The sequence below is a fragment of the Loxodonta africana genome, chromosome 2, assembly GCF_030014295.1.
Source record: "Loxodonta africana isolate mLoxAfr1 chromosome 2, mLoxAfr1.hap2, whole genome shotgun sequence".
NCBI classification, from domain to species: domain Eukaryota; kingdom Metazoa; phylum Chordata; class Mammalia; order Proboscidea; family Elephantidae; genus Loxodonta; species Loxodonta africana.
Window position 1 is genome coordinate 69,291,025 of NC_087343.1, and position 13,976 is coordinate 69,305,000.

At 38.0% G+C, this 13,976-nt stretch overlaps 1 protein-coding gene across 1 annotated transcript in view; it reads right to left on the reverse strand.

Moving 5' to 3' along the window:
• Positions 1–13,976, reverse strand: part of SREK1IP1 (SREK1 interacting protein 1) — a 47,199-nt gene that overhangs the window by 7,023 nt on the left and 26,200 nt on the right. The window contains exon 4 of the mRNA XM_023545504.2: positions 4,074–4,217. Within this exon, the coding sequence (XP_023401272.2) occupies positions 4,074–4,217 (144 nt within the window). The remainder of the gene's footprint in view (positions 1–4,073; positions 4,218–13,976) is intronic.

Here is a 13,976-nt window from a genome sequence, read left to right on the forward strand (position 1 = left end):
GATTATAAAAAATTAAGAGATTGGATCTTTTTTAACATCATGTTTCAAATAGAATGTTTTAGACAGTATGAACTTACTACATTAAATGGAAATGGTCTAAATATACTAATTAAAAAACAGATTGGCAGAGTGAATAAAAAATGACCCAACTTTATACTGTCTACGAGAAACTACTTCACATATAATGCTAGAGACATGTTGAAAGTAAACGGATAGAAGTAGATATACTGCACCATACAATCAGAGGAAATCAGCTGTAGTTATATTAATATCAAACAAAATAGATTTCAGAAAAAGAAAATGACCAGAGACAGAGAGAAATATTATATAATGACAAAACAGTCAAACCACCAATAAAACATAGCAATCTTAAATGTGTATGCACCAAACAATAGAGAGGCAAAGTATGTGAAGCAAAAGTGAGGCACCTGAAAAGAGAAACAGACAAATCTACAATTACAGTACCCACTACTACAATTACAGTAGGAGGCTTCAAAATTCCTCTTTCAACAATTGATAAAACTAGACAAAAAGTCAGCAAGGACACAGAAGAATGTCAACTAACAGGATCTAATCAACATTTATAAAATACTCCACCCAACAACAGCAGCATACACATTCTTTTCAAGGATATACAGAATATAGACCAAGACAGATCATATTCTGGGCCATGAAACAAACCTCAACAAATTTAAAAGAAATGAAATCATACAAAGTGCATCTCCAAACACAATGGGATCAACTGAAAAATCAATAACAAAAATATTAGCTACGGGAATAATTTCCTCTTCTATTCGGGGGTGATGGATAAGGAGTCCACTGATTAAACTGTATACGGGAATTAGTTATAATAATAAATAACCTAGAATTTAAGTCTAAAGACTTCAAGAAATCTTTTTCCCCTAGTCTTCTACCCTTATGAAGAACTAGCAGAACTGACAATAATAGCATATCAGAATTCCAGCGCTGAAGACAAGTTTATTTTAGATGGTTCAGTGTTTCTATACTACCAAGAGCTCCTAAAACAATTCCACTTCTATTTACTGAGGTTCTTTCTGAGTCAGGACTTGGAGGTGCACAGTGCGCACACGAGCATAGCAGAAAAAACAGTGAGTTTTTGCGGCATAAAAAGATCTTGGAAAATGCTACAACCAAACCTTGAAGTACAGAACATAAGACAAGAAGGTCTAATGTACTTTAGTACTTAATTTTGGTATGATCAGCAACAAGGTGGCTGTCTCTTGTGTGACATACAGGCAGTCAGACGCTACGTTCCAGCGTCAGAGACAGCTTCGGGTTAGTGCTCAACCACTAGATCTTTGTTTACATACCTGTCACCAGGTTTGCAGCTATAGCAGCTGCTTTTTAATCCTTGACTAGCCAGTTCCAAGCCTAGGCCCATTAATCTAAATTTTCCATTCCCTCTTGTGTCTTCCAATAAACCACTTAGAAAATATCTTTTGCAGCTGTCTTACAAAAAACACATTTTGAGCCAATTATAGGCTTTACTATACTCCGACTACCCCGTGGATTCAGTTAAGCCCTATCTTTATGAAGCCTGAAACCACCACTGTAAGTCATCCATTTGAATTTAATTCCAGCAGTGACTCAAGGGAAGGAGACAGAAGATTATGGCAGTATGCAAAGACCTTATTTGGGAATCTTCTTACAAAAACAAATAAGCCAAATACCCCCAAATTTGTCAAAATGTAGTATTTCTTTTCTGGACTGAACCAAGAGAGTAATTCAAATCTTTAAGAGATGAGAAATGAGGACTATTTCCTAATTATAGGCAAAGTGTTAATTAATACTGAATAACACAAAAAGAATGAAAGGAAACTGAATTTCTGAATTCCCTGGATCCTTTGTAAATAGTGAAATTCTTTAGCAATATTCTTTGTTTTATGAGTCAATCTGTTACTTAGCTAAAAGGTACCCACAGGGGGTAGTTGTGGTTCAAGGTTTATAGAGTGTTCTCAGGGCAACAGTCTTGGGAGTCCTTCAGCCTCAAGCAGTCCAGTAAGTCTGGACTTTTTAAGAATTTCAGTTCTGGTTCATATTTTTCTCCCCTTTTATCAGGATCCATCTGACCCTAATCAGAAAGGTCATTATTGGTAGCAGGGTACCATCTACTTCTTCTGCTTTCAGGATAGATGAGGCCACAGTTCTTATAGACTGTTATGCCTGTAGACTAGTTATTTGAGTTTTTGGTTTCCTTCTTTCTCTTTTGTTCTAGATGAGAGGAGATCAATAGTTATATCTCAGATGGGCACTCATAAGCTTTTAAGACTCCAGACACTACTCACCAAACTAGGATGTACCACATATACTCTGTGAACTATATGATACCAACTGACTGAGTTGTCCCATGAGACTATGGTCCTAAGGCTTCAAACTCGGAAATCTAATACAATAAGGTGTTTGCTTATGTCTAAGAAGTATCTGTAATTGTGTCTCCTACGTGCTTGCTTTTATATATATATGTACACACACAAATATACTCGCATGCACACATATAATATATGCACGTACATAAGAAGACATGTATATATGCACACATACGCACATACCTAGGCAACCACACATATATTTTTTGGTTGTTGTTGCAAAATTATATATTTTCTAGCATTTACCAAAAATGCCCTTTGTGTGTGTGTGTGTGTGTGTGTGTACTCCTTAGTGACATCATTTACCTTGGTTAAGCTGTGTGCACTTCACCACATTCAGTGTTACCTTTCACATCACCAGAAATACCAAGTGTCTACTATCTAAAGAGTAATGCCCCCTCTCCCCAGCTACCCCTCCCTGGGAACCACCAATGAACATTGGTTTCTGTATGTATATGCATTTGTGTCTTTTCATAAACGTGGGATAATGCAATATTTGTCCTACTGTGATTGACTTATATCCCTCGCATAATAAGCAAGTATACTTTTTCAGAAAAAAAGGCGGGGTAGGTTGAATCAGTGATTCTCAAATGTGGGGTCAGGAGAAAGCTGATTCTAACAGAGAAGATTTACAAACTCTCTCCCAACCAAACTCCCTCCACTTCCTCCCAGGGAGATTTGTCCTTGGCCTTCTGACTGAAAATCATCTCTAGAATAAACCACCATTAATGACTGGAGTATGTTTTATGAAACTTCAAGATTGATATGGTGGAAAAAAAAAAAAAAAAGGTCACGAACCAATTCACTGGATGGTCTCCAAGGTAGGAGGGCAGCATGTTGTAATGAGAACAGCACACTGTACCAGTTGGCAAGAAACCTGGATCCCAGTGCTGGCTTTACTATCAGACTGGTTAGTGACTTTGGGGAAGTCACCAGTCTTCATTTTCTTTTATCATAAAATTAGGTGTTTAGGTGTTCTCTAAGATCTCGTCTAAATTCTAAAATTTTATGCATTTATTAAAAAAAATTAGAGTTCCCTGGAAAATGTAACTATCTGGACATAAAATAGAGATGTTTCATGACCAAATCAACTCTCTTCTGTGTGAGTAATGTAGAAACCGCTTACGTTAATCTTGGCCAGAGAAGGCTCTGATTCAGACAGAAAGTACCTGAGGAACTGTGCTGGGGGAACTCTTCCTTTGCCTGTGTCTCAGCATGATTTGTATCCCTGAAATTTAAAGCTTGATGCTCGGTAAGATGTCTGATTTGTACACCTGTAATTTGACAATCTGATCCTTGTCAACAAGGACCCTGAGGTTCAGGGTGGTTAAGTGACTTGCTGAAAGTCACATGTGAAAAAATGGGTATGTAGAGCTAGAAACCAAGTGTTAGCTCAGACTCTTTGCACCCTGTGACAAATTCAAGTACTATTGAGGGAAAAAACAAAACCAAACAAAAAAACATGGGCTGTAGAGTCAGAAATAGGCTGAAACCTGGCTTTATCATTGATGAGCTGCTTGACCTTGGACAAATTACTCAAAACTTTCAAAGCCTATTTCCTTAGCTATTTAGTTTTGAATAAAAATAGAAGATACAAAATTAATGATAAATACAACAGATAAATATGATATACTACAATAAAATATTTAGAAACATTTTTAAAGGATGGAGAAAAACATTGCTTACTTTTTTCTTGTAATGCCTGTAATTTATTCAGTTCTTCATTCTCTTCATCACTATCTTCACTGCTTGTGCTGCTGACATCCAAAACTATGTCCCTTTTGGGGTCTACTCGGAGAAAATTGCGGCACTCAAAAGTCAGATGACCAGCTAAGCAAAAACAAAATTAAAAAAATGTGAATAACAAAACTATAGATACATATTTTTTATTTGCATTAGAGTTGCCTCCTGGTAAGGACAAGTTACAATTTTAATAATATAATATTTAGCCTTAACTTTTGTTCAGTTGTTGGTAGTTAACTTTTCTCTGTTTCCCTGAAGGCAACACTCAGAGAGGGAACTTATTCCTTTCTTTATCAGAACTTCTTTTTCAATAAGAATTTTTTGGGCCACTTTTTATGGATTTCAGGGTATGGAATTACTGCATTTTCTCTTTCTATATACTAAAAGATGTATACTCATATTTTTGATTTTATATTTTATTCCTTTCCCATATCTTTTCCTTCTCAGTGTTACTACTGTATTCACTCAATTAAACAGCTTTCATCTAATTAAAATTGCTATAATTATATACAAGCATAAATATAACTGAATGTGGTCTTCTAAAGAACACCTGAAAGTTTATTCTGACATTATTCACCCACTAAAGATTCTCCCTATAAGAACACAACAGTTACGTACTAAATGATAAACCAAAAAAAAAAAAATTAAATGTTATAAATATCAAAAAAGTACAGGAAATAATATAACCAATACCCAAATATTTACCACCCAGATGTTAACATTTCAATTTTTTTAAGGGAAGGGCACACACACCCATGCACACACGTATACAATACTGGAGAGCTTGCACTGACATTTGGAACCCTGACCCAATTCCACTCTATTATTTCTGTCCTCAGAGGTAACTATACTGAAGTTGGTATCTATCCTGCTCAAGCAACATATCGTATTATAAATACACTCGTAATATTAATAACACTTACCCTGGAAACCCTGGTGGCATAGTGGTTAAGTGCTACAGCTACTAAACAAAGGGTCGGCAGTTCGAATCTGGCAGGCGCTCCTTGGAATCTCTATGGGGCAGTCCTACTCTGTCCTATAGGGTCGCTGTGAGTCAGCACTGGGTTTGGTTTGGTTTGGTTTATCATCCTGCAACTTGTTTCTGTCGTACAATACCATATTATGTTTTGTGATTTATCTATGTTAACTTAAGCAGATATGGCTTTTACATTTTATCTGACAATAATGTTCCTTTGTATGAAAATCATTTGTTTATCCTTTCCACTATTGATAGAAAATTAGGTTGCTTCCAATATTTTATTATTATAAACAATCCTAAAATGAGTATTTATACACTTAGATAAAAACTCACATCGACACAAAAAATACAAAAGTTACATGAAATACTGTTACTGTTGGTGCCGTCGAGTGGATTCCAACCCATAGTGACCCTATGTACAAAAGAACAAAACACTGCTTAGTCCTGTGCCATCCTTAAAATCATTGTTATGCTTGAGCCCACTGTTGCAGGCATTGTGTCAATCTGTCTTGTTGAGGGTCTTCCTCTTTTTCGCTGACCCTGTACTTTACCAAGCATGATGTCCTTCTCCAGGGACTGGTCCCTCCAGATAACATGTCCAAAGTAGGTGAGACAGAGTCTTGCCATCCTCACTTCCAAAGAGCACTGTGGGTGTATTTCTTCCAAGACAGACTTGTTCATTCTTCTGGCAGTCCATGGTATATTCAATATTCCTTGCCAACAGCACGATTCAAAGGTATCAACTCTTCTTCAGTCTTCTTTATTCACTGTCCACCTTCTCCACACATTTGAGGCGATTGAAAATGCCATGGCTTCGGTCAGGCGCACTTTAGTCCTTAAAGTGACATCTTTGATTTTAAACACTTTAAAGAGGTCTTTTGCATCAGATTTGTCCAATGCAATATGGCGTTTGATTTCTTGACTGCTGCTTCCATGGGTGTTGATTGTGAATTTGAGTAAAATAAAACCCATGACAACTTCAATCTTTTCTTCATTTATCACGTTGCTTATTGATCCAGTTGTGAAGATTTTTGTTTTATGTTGAGGTACGATACATAACGAAGGCTGTAGTCTTTGATCTTTATCAGTTAAGTGCTTCGAGACCTCTTCACTTTCAGCAAGCAGGGTTGTGTCATCTGCATAACACAGGCTGTTAATAAGTCTTCCTCCAGTCCTGATGCCCCGGGGTTCTTCTTCATATAGTCCAGCCTCTCATATTATTTGCTCAGCATACAGATAGAATAGTACTGTGAAAGATACAACCCTGACACACGCCTGTCCTGATTTTAAACCATGCAGTATGCCCTTGTTCTGTTTGAACGACTGCCTCTTGGTCTATGTACAGGTTCTGAATGAGCCCAATTAAGTATTCTGGAATTCCCGTTCTTCTGTAGTTTGTTATGATCCACACAGTAGCATAGTAAATAAAACACAGGTTAACATCTTTCTAGTATTCCCTGTTTTCAACTAAGATCCATCTGACATCAGTAACGATATCCCTCATTCCACATCCTATTCTTTATTATGTTTTATTGTATTTTAGATTTACATTTATAGAGCAAACTAGTTTCTCATTAAACATTTAATACACATATTGTTTTGTGAAATTGGTTGCCAAGCCCATGACATGTCAAGACTCTTTCCTTCTAGGCCTTGGATTCCCTATTCCCAGCTTTCCTGTCCCTTCCTGCCTTCTCATCCTTGCCCCTGGGCTGGTGTGCCCATTTAGTTTTGTTTTATGGGCCTGTCTAATCTTTGGCTGAAGGGTGAACCTCAGAAGTGACTTCATTACTGAGCTCTAAGTGTTTCTCCAGTCTCTGTCAGGCCAGTAAGTCTGGTCTTTTTTTTGGTGTGCGTGAGTTAGAAATTTGCTCTACATTCTTCTCCAGCTCTGTCCGGGACCCTCTATTGTGATCTCTGTCAGAGCAGTCAATGGTGGCAGCCGGACACTATCTAGTTATGTGGGACTCAGCGTGGTGGAGGCTGTGGTAGTTGTGATCCATTAGTCCTTTGGACTAATCTTTCCCTTGTGTCTTTGGTTTTCTTCATTCTCTCCCTTGCTCCAGACGGCATGAGACCAGTAGAGTATCTCAGATGGCCGCTCGAAAGCTTTTAAGGCTCCATACGCTACTAACCAAAGTAGAATGTAGAACATTTTCTTTATAAGCTATGTTATGCCAATTGAGATAGATGTTCCCCAAGACCATGGTCCCCACAGCCCTCAGGCCAGCAATTTGGTCCCTCAAGGAGTTTCGATGTGTCTATGCAGCTTCCATGACCTTGCCTTGGACACATTGTGCTGGCTTCCCCAGCCATGTCCTTTTCTGAATCCAGCTTGAACTTCTGGCAGTTCCCTTTTGACGTACTGCTGCAACCACTTTTGAATGATCTTCAGCAAAATTTTACTTGTGTGCAATATTAATGATATTGTTTGATAATTTCCCCATTCTGTTGGGCACCTTTCTTTGGAATGGGCACAAACATGGATCTCTTCCAGTCTGTTGGCTAGGCAGCTCTCCTCAAAATTTCTTGGCATAGACAAGTGAGTACCTCCAGTGCTGCATCCATTTGTTGAAATGTCTCAATTGGTATTCCATCAATTCCTGGAGCCTTACTTTCACCACTCCCTTCAGCACAGCTTCGACTTCTTCCTTTAACACCACTGATTCTTGATCATATGTTACCTCTTGAAATGGCTGAATGTTGACCAATCCTTTTTGGTACAGTGACTCTGTATATTCCTTCCATGCTGTTTAGATGCATTCTGGGCTGTTCAATGTTTTCCCTGTACAATCTTTCAATATTGCAACTTGAGGCTTGATTTTTTTTCTTCAGTTCTTTCAGCTTGAGAAATGCTAAGCATGTCCTTCCGTTTTAGTTTTCTATCTCCAGGTCTTTGCACACTGTATTACAATACTTTGTCTTCCTGAGCCACCCTTTGAAATCTTCTGTTCAACTCTTTCACTTCATCATTTTTTCCATTCACTTTAGCTATTCTATGTTCAAGAGCAAGTTTCAGAGTCTCTTTTGAAATCCATTTTAGTCTTTTCTTTCTTTTCTGTCTTTTTAATGACCTTTTGCTTTCTTCAAGTATGATGTCCTTGATGTCATTCCACAACTCGTCTGCTCTTCGGTCATTAGTGTTCAATGTGTCAAATCTATTCTTGAGATGGTCTCTAAATTCGGGTGGGATACACTCAGGATTGTATTTTGGCTCTCGTGGACTTGCTCTAACTTTCTTCAGCTTTAACTTGAACTTGCATATCAGCAATTGATGGTCTTTTCCACAACTGGCTCCTGGCCTTGTTCGGACTGATGATATTGAGCTTCTCCATTGTCTCTTTCCACAGATGTAGTTGATTAAATTCCTGTGTATTCCATCTGGCGAAGTCCACGTGTATAGTAGCCATTTATGTTGCTGAAAAAAGGTATTTGCAATGAGGAAATCATTGATCTGGTGTCATTTCATTCACCAAAGCCATATTTTCCAATTACTGATTCTTCTTTGCTTCCAACTTTCACATCCCAATCACCAGTAATTATCAATGAATCTTGATTGCATGTTTAATCAATTCCAGATGGCAAAAGTTGGTAAAAATCTTCAATTTTCTCATCATTGGCAGTGGTGGTTGGTGCATAAATTTGAAAAATAGTTGTATTAACTGGTCTGCCTTGTAGGCATATGGATATTATCCTATCACTAACAGCACTGTACTTCAGGATAGATCTTGAAATGTTCTTTTTAAGGATGAACACCATTCCTCTGCAATTTGTCATTCCCAGGATTGTAGGCCATATGATTGCCCAATTCAAAATGGCCAATACCAGTCCATTTCAGCTCACTAATGCCTAGGATTTCAATCTTTATGTGTTCCATTTCATTTTTTGATGATTTACAATTTTTCTAGATTCATACTTTGTACATTCCATGTTCCAATTATTAACGGATGTTTGCAGCTCTTTATTTTCATTTTGAGTCATGCCATATCAGCAAATGAAGGTCCTGAAAGTTTTACTCCATGTACGCCATTAAGGTCCACTTTACTTTGAGGAGGCACCTTCTCCCCAGTCGTATTTTGAGTGCCTTTCAACTTGAAGTGCCCATCATCCGGCACTATACCAGACAATGTCCCAATGTTATTCATAAGGTTTTCACTGGCCATTTTTTTCAGAAGTAGACTGCCAGGTCTTTTTTCCTAGTCTGTCTTAGTCTGGAAGCGCCACTGAAAGCATTACTACATTCATATTCAAAAACACATTGCTGATAGTGACCAACTACTAAATTTCACAACCCACTGATGATTCACCATGACTAGGATTTACTTCTAGTTCTCTTGTACTTTGCGAGTGTAGACCTACCACAGGGCTTCCTTTTAGAGCCCCAATCTTGGGCAGGGCCCTGGGCCCTTTTTGTCCCCTAAGCCCTGCCATGCTATGAATAGAAGTTCAAGAAGCCTGGGTTTAGCAAACGCCCTCTTGGAGTTTCTGTTTTCCCTTGGTTGATGGCCTCTGAAAATATATATTGCACATTTTATCCGGCTTCCTCTTGTTTATAGGATAGTCTAGTCTGCCATGCTGTTGGAACAAGTTTCCTCCACTGTGATTTCTATCTCAATGAATCAATCAGAAATACTCTTCTTAGTTGCCAAATATACAGGGTTTTCAGGCTATGATTTTACTGTTGATTTTTATATTTATTGCAGTGTTATCAGAGAATGGAGTCCACATGACATCAGTCCTTTGGTATTTGCTGAGATTTGTTTTGTGGCCTAGCATGTAGTAAATTTAGGAAAGATTTGGTGAGTATTTTAAATGGATATATATTACTATATGTTTATTTGGTCGTTCATATCTTCATCTCAATTTTTCTAATAGCTTTTGATAGAGACACTTTTAAAAATCGCACTATGACTATAGATTTGTCAATGTTTCCTTGTAATACAGCTTTTGCTATGTATATTTTAGACTATATTATTAAGTGCATTCAAGATCGCTATAATTTTATCTTCTTGGCTGATTGTTCTTATATCCCTCATACTGCTTTTGCCTTAAAAGTCTGATTATTAAAATTGCTTTACTAGTGCTCTTTTGCTTAGTATTAGTTGAATCATGAAATTGTCATTTTTATGGGTAAAAAGCTGAATATCAGCAATATTTAAGCTAATGCCTGCTAGTCTTTTTTTTTTTTTTTTTCCTATCCCTTTATTTTGGGGGGAAAAAAAAGTACAGTTTTCAGTTTTCTAAGTAGTTTTATTATTAGTTTCTATATAGCTGGACTTTTGAAGCCCTGGTGGTACAATGGTTAAGTACTCAGCTGCTAACAGAAGAATCAGCAGTTCAAACACACCAGTGGCTTGGTGGAAGAAAAGACCTGGTAATCTGCTCTCAAAAAGATTACAGCTTAGGAAACCCTATGGGACCGTTCTACTCTGTCCTATGGGGTTGCTATGAGTCGGGATCAACTCAAGAGCACACAACAACAATAACAACAAGCTGGACTTGGTTTCTTTACTTGATACCAGACCAGTGTTTAATGTAATTTCTTAGAGTGGGAAAATGGTTCTTGTCTGACTATACAAAAGCAGCGTAAATTCACTCCTCAAACTTATACATGGTATAAGCTTGGGTTGGTAGTTTTGGAATTTATTCCTTTTCTTCTAGTTATTATTTTGTAAGAACTCTAACAGTAAGCTTTCGTGTCACTTTCCCTAGACAGTTAGTGGAATTTTTCTAATTCCTGTTCCACAGCTTTTTTGAGAAGTCTGGCTTTATGCAAAGACCTGCACTCCAGCCGCTCTGCTATCCCACAGGGGTCTAAGGCTTCACTCCATAGCCCCTAAAGCTTTACTCAATAGAAAGAAAACCCTGTGGACTTCACTGTTTTCAGCTATCACTTCCTGCTCTGGATTTGACCTCCTTTTCATTTCCAGCACCTGGAGATTTCTCTTTCATTCTTTTGAGCTTATATAAAATTTCCTTTTGGCGTTATCGCGGTATTTTTCTTCATCATCTCTGTGTTTGGAACAGAACTCCTAATGATACATTTTACTTTGCTTAAACTTTGTGCCCAAATACCTCACATTACAAGGAATCATTAAAATAAATAACATACTTTAATAATGACCACATTACTAGCAGGCTCTGTCCCATGCCCATTTTAATGTTCCTTCAATGAAGGTGACCCTAATCTTGTAATGACAAGTTACTCAAGAAGCTACAAATGAAGTTTTTTTCCACTAGGGAATAAGTGAAGAAAGTTCAGGAAATAATTGTGTTTCAAATTACAGCTCATGTGGTTTCTTTTCTAAACAGATACCAAGTAGGCCATGAGCAAAGAATTCTTAGATGACTAGAAGCTTAAAGTTTTATATAGAGCCAATTCAACTTAGAACATTTTAATAGTGGATTATAAAAAGCAGTGTGGCATAGAATAAAGCCTTATAAATAATCAGCATTCAAATTCCAACTTTCCCACTAAATAGCAAGGTAATCCTTCTGGGCTTCTGTTTTCTGATGTGTAACAATGACAATAATATCATTTGTTGAGCACTTACTGCCTTCGTCATCTAATGCCATAACATAAATACCACAAGTGGAAGGCTTCGACAAACACAAGTTTATTCTCTGACAGTCCAGGAGGCTAGAAGTCCAGATTCAGGGCATCAGCTCCAGGGAAGGCTTTTTTTCTATCAGCACTGGAGGAAGGTCCTTGTCATCAATCTTCCCCTGGGCCAGAACCTTCTCAGCACAGGGACCCTGGGTCCAAAGGAAGCACTATGCTCCCATTGCTTCTTTCTTGGTGCTACGAGGTCCCCAACTCTCTCGTCGCTTCCCTTTCATCTCTTGTAAGATAAAAGGATGTGACCTGAGTAAGGGTGTTACATCCCACCCTAATCCTCTTCAACATAATCAAATCTTGCCTCATTAACCACAGGCAGAGATTAGGGTTTGTAACACATAGGAAAATTACATCAATCACAAAATGGAGGACAACCATACAATGCCGGGAATGATGGCAAATTGACACTTATTTTGGGGGACACAATTCAATCCATAACATTCACTATAATCATTGGTCTAAACATTTTATTTGCAATAACTCATTTAATCTTTGCAACAAGTCTATGAAATTAGGCACTATAATTATTTCATTTTACAGACAGGAAACTGAAGCACAGTGGTTAAACAACTTGCCTAACATCACATAACTAATCAGTGCCAGTTGAGGTCTGTACTGTCAAAAACCTAAATTGCTTAGAGAAACACCAAAAATTCATATAACAACATATTTATTGTGAGAAGATATGATTCTAATTGGGCAGCTTCACCTGAACATGTCAGGAAGGCACCCCACAGAGGGGACAGTAAAAGCTGGTTATACAGGTCATTGTTTTGTTAACTTCTTGAAAGACAACATCAAGGCACTAGCAGGGTTGACTAGGGTTTCAGGGTCTATAGGTTACAGAAATAGACTCACCAAGGACATGCCATACATCCTACAACACAGCTTCTAGTCAGACCCTGGAGTTCATGTTTCTGGAAACTGGCTGCACAAAGATAATTTTCCAAAAAACCCAATGCCTAAGGCAAAATGCTCTCTGCTATGCTGTTAATAAGATATTATTTGAGCTGAAGGTGACTCCAGGGAACCAGTTCTTACAAAGTTCAAAAGGACACCTAAGGGCAGATGGCCTGGGTGGGTCACCCCAATTCTATGAACCCAGAAATCTGGATTCCAGGAGAATCAAAATGGTTTTGTCAGTACCTAGGCAACTGGTGCCAGAGCCAACGGCCTTAAATGTCCATAAAAAATAAAGACCATGAAACCTACCTCACAGAGTTATTTTAAGAATGAAATGCATTGAAATCATAACTTTCAAGTGGTTAATACAAAACCTAGCACCAAGTTGGTATTTTAACAAATGGTACAAGGAGCCCTGGTGGTACAGTGTTTAAAAGCGCTAGACTGCCAATTGAAAGGTTGGTGGTTCGAACTCAGGAGTTGCTCCATGGGAGAAAGAAGTGGCAGTCTGCTTCCATTTACAGCCTTGGAAACCCTATGGGGCAGTTCTACTCTCACGTGTAGGGTCGCTGAGTTGGAATCAACTAGACAACAGTGTTTATTTATTTATTTTTGTTTGCCAGGTTAGGACCATTTATTGTACACACACAAAGGTAGTCTCCCATTTCCTTACTCCAGGTTGAGCTATGTGGCCAGTTTCATTTTGAATGTGCAGATAAAAATCTGTTAATGTACAAAAGAACTCTTGATTTATAATAAGCCTACCCAAATGGCTATTTCTTGGCCTGCAGTATGTACAGACTATGCTAACAACAGTTCACCAGGTTTTGGCGCTACCTGGATCCTTAAGGGAGCTTTGAGAATGTAAAAGCTACCTTAAAAACTTTGAATTTTTTCATTGTGATATAGGTGAAAGTTTATAGAGCAAAAAAATTAGTTTCTCATTATACTGTTAATACACAAATTGTTTTGTGACACTGGTTGTTAACCCTGTGATGTGTCCACACTCTCCCCTTTTCCATCCCAGGTTCCCGGTTTCCATTCATCCAGTTTTCCTGTCCCTTCCTGCCTTCTTGTTTTTGCTCTTGGGCTGGTGTGTTCATTAGTCTCATATACACGATTGAACTATGAAGCACAACCGTCATGTGTGTTATGGTTGGCTCTAGAGACCTGTGTAATCTTTGGCTGAAGAGTGAACCTCAGGAGTGACTTCAGTACTGAATTAAAAGGGTTTCCAGGGGCTATAAACTTGGGGTTTCTCCAGTCTCTGTCAGAGCAGCAAGGCTGGTGTTTTTTTTTTTCTTTGTGAAATTGAATTTTGTTTTACATTTTTCTCCTACTCTAT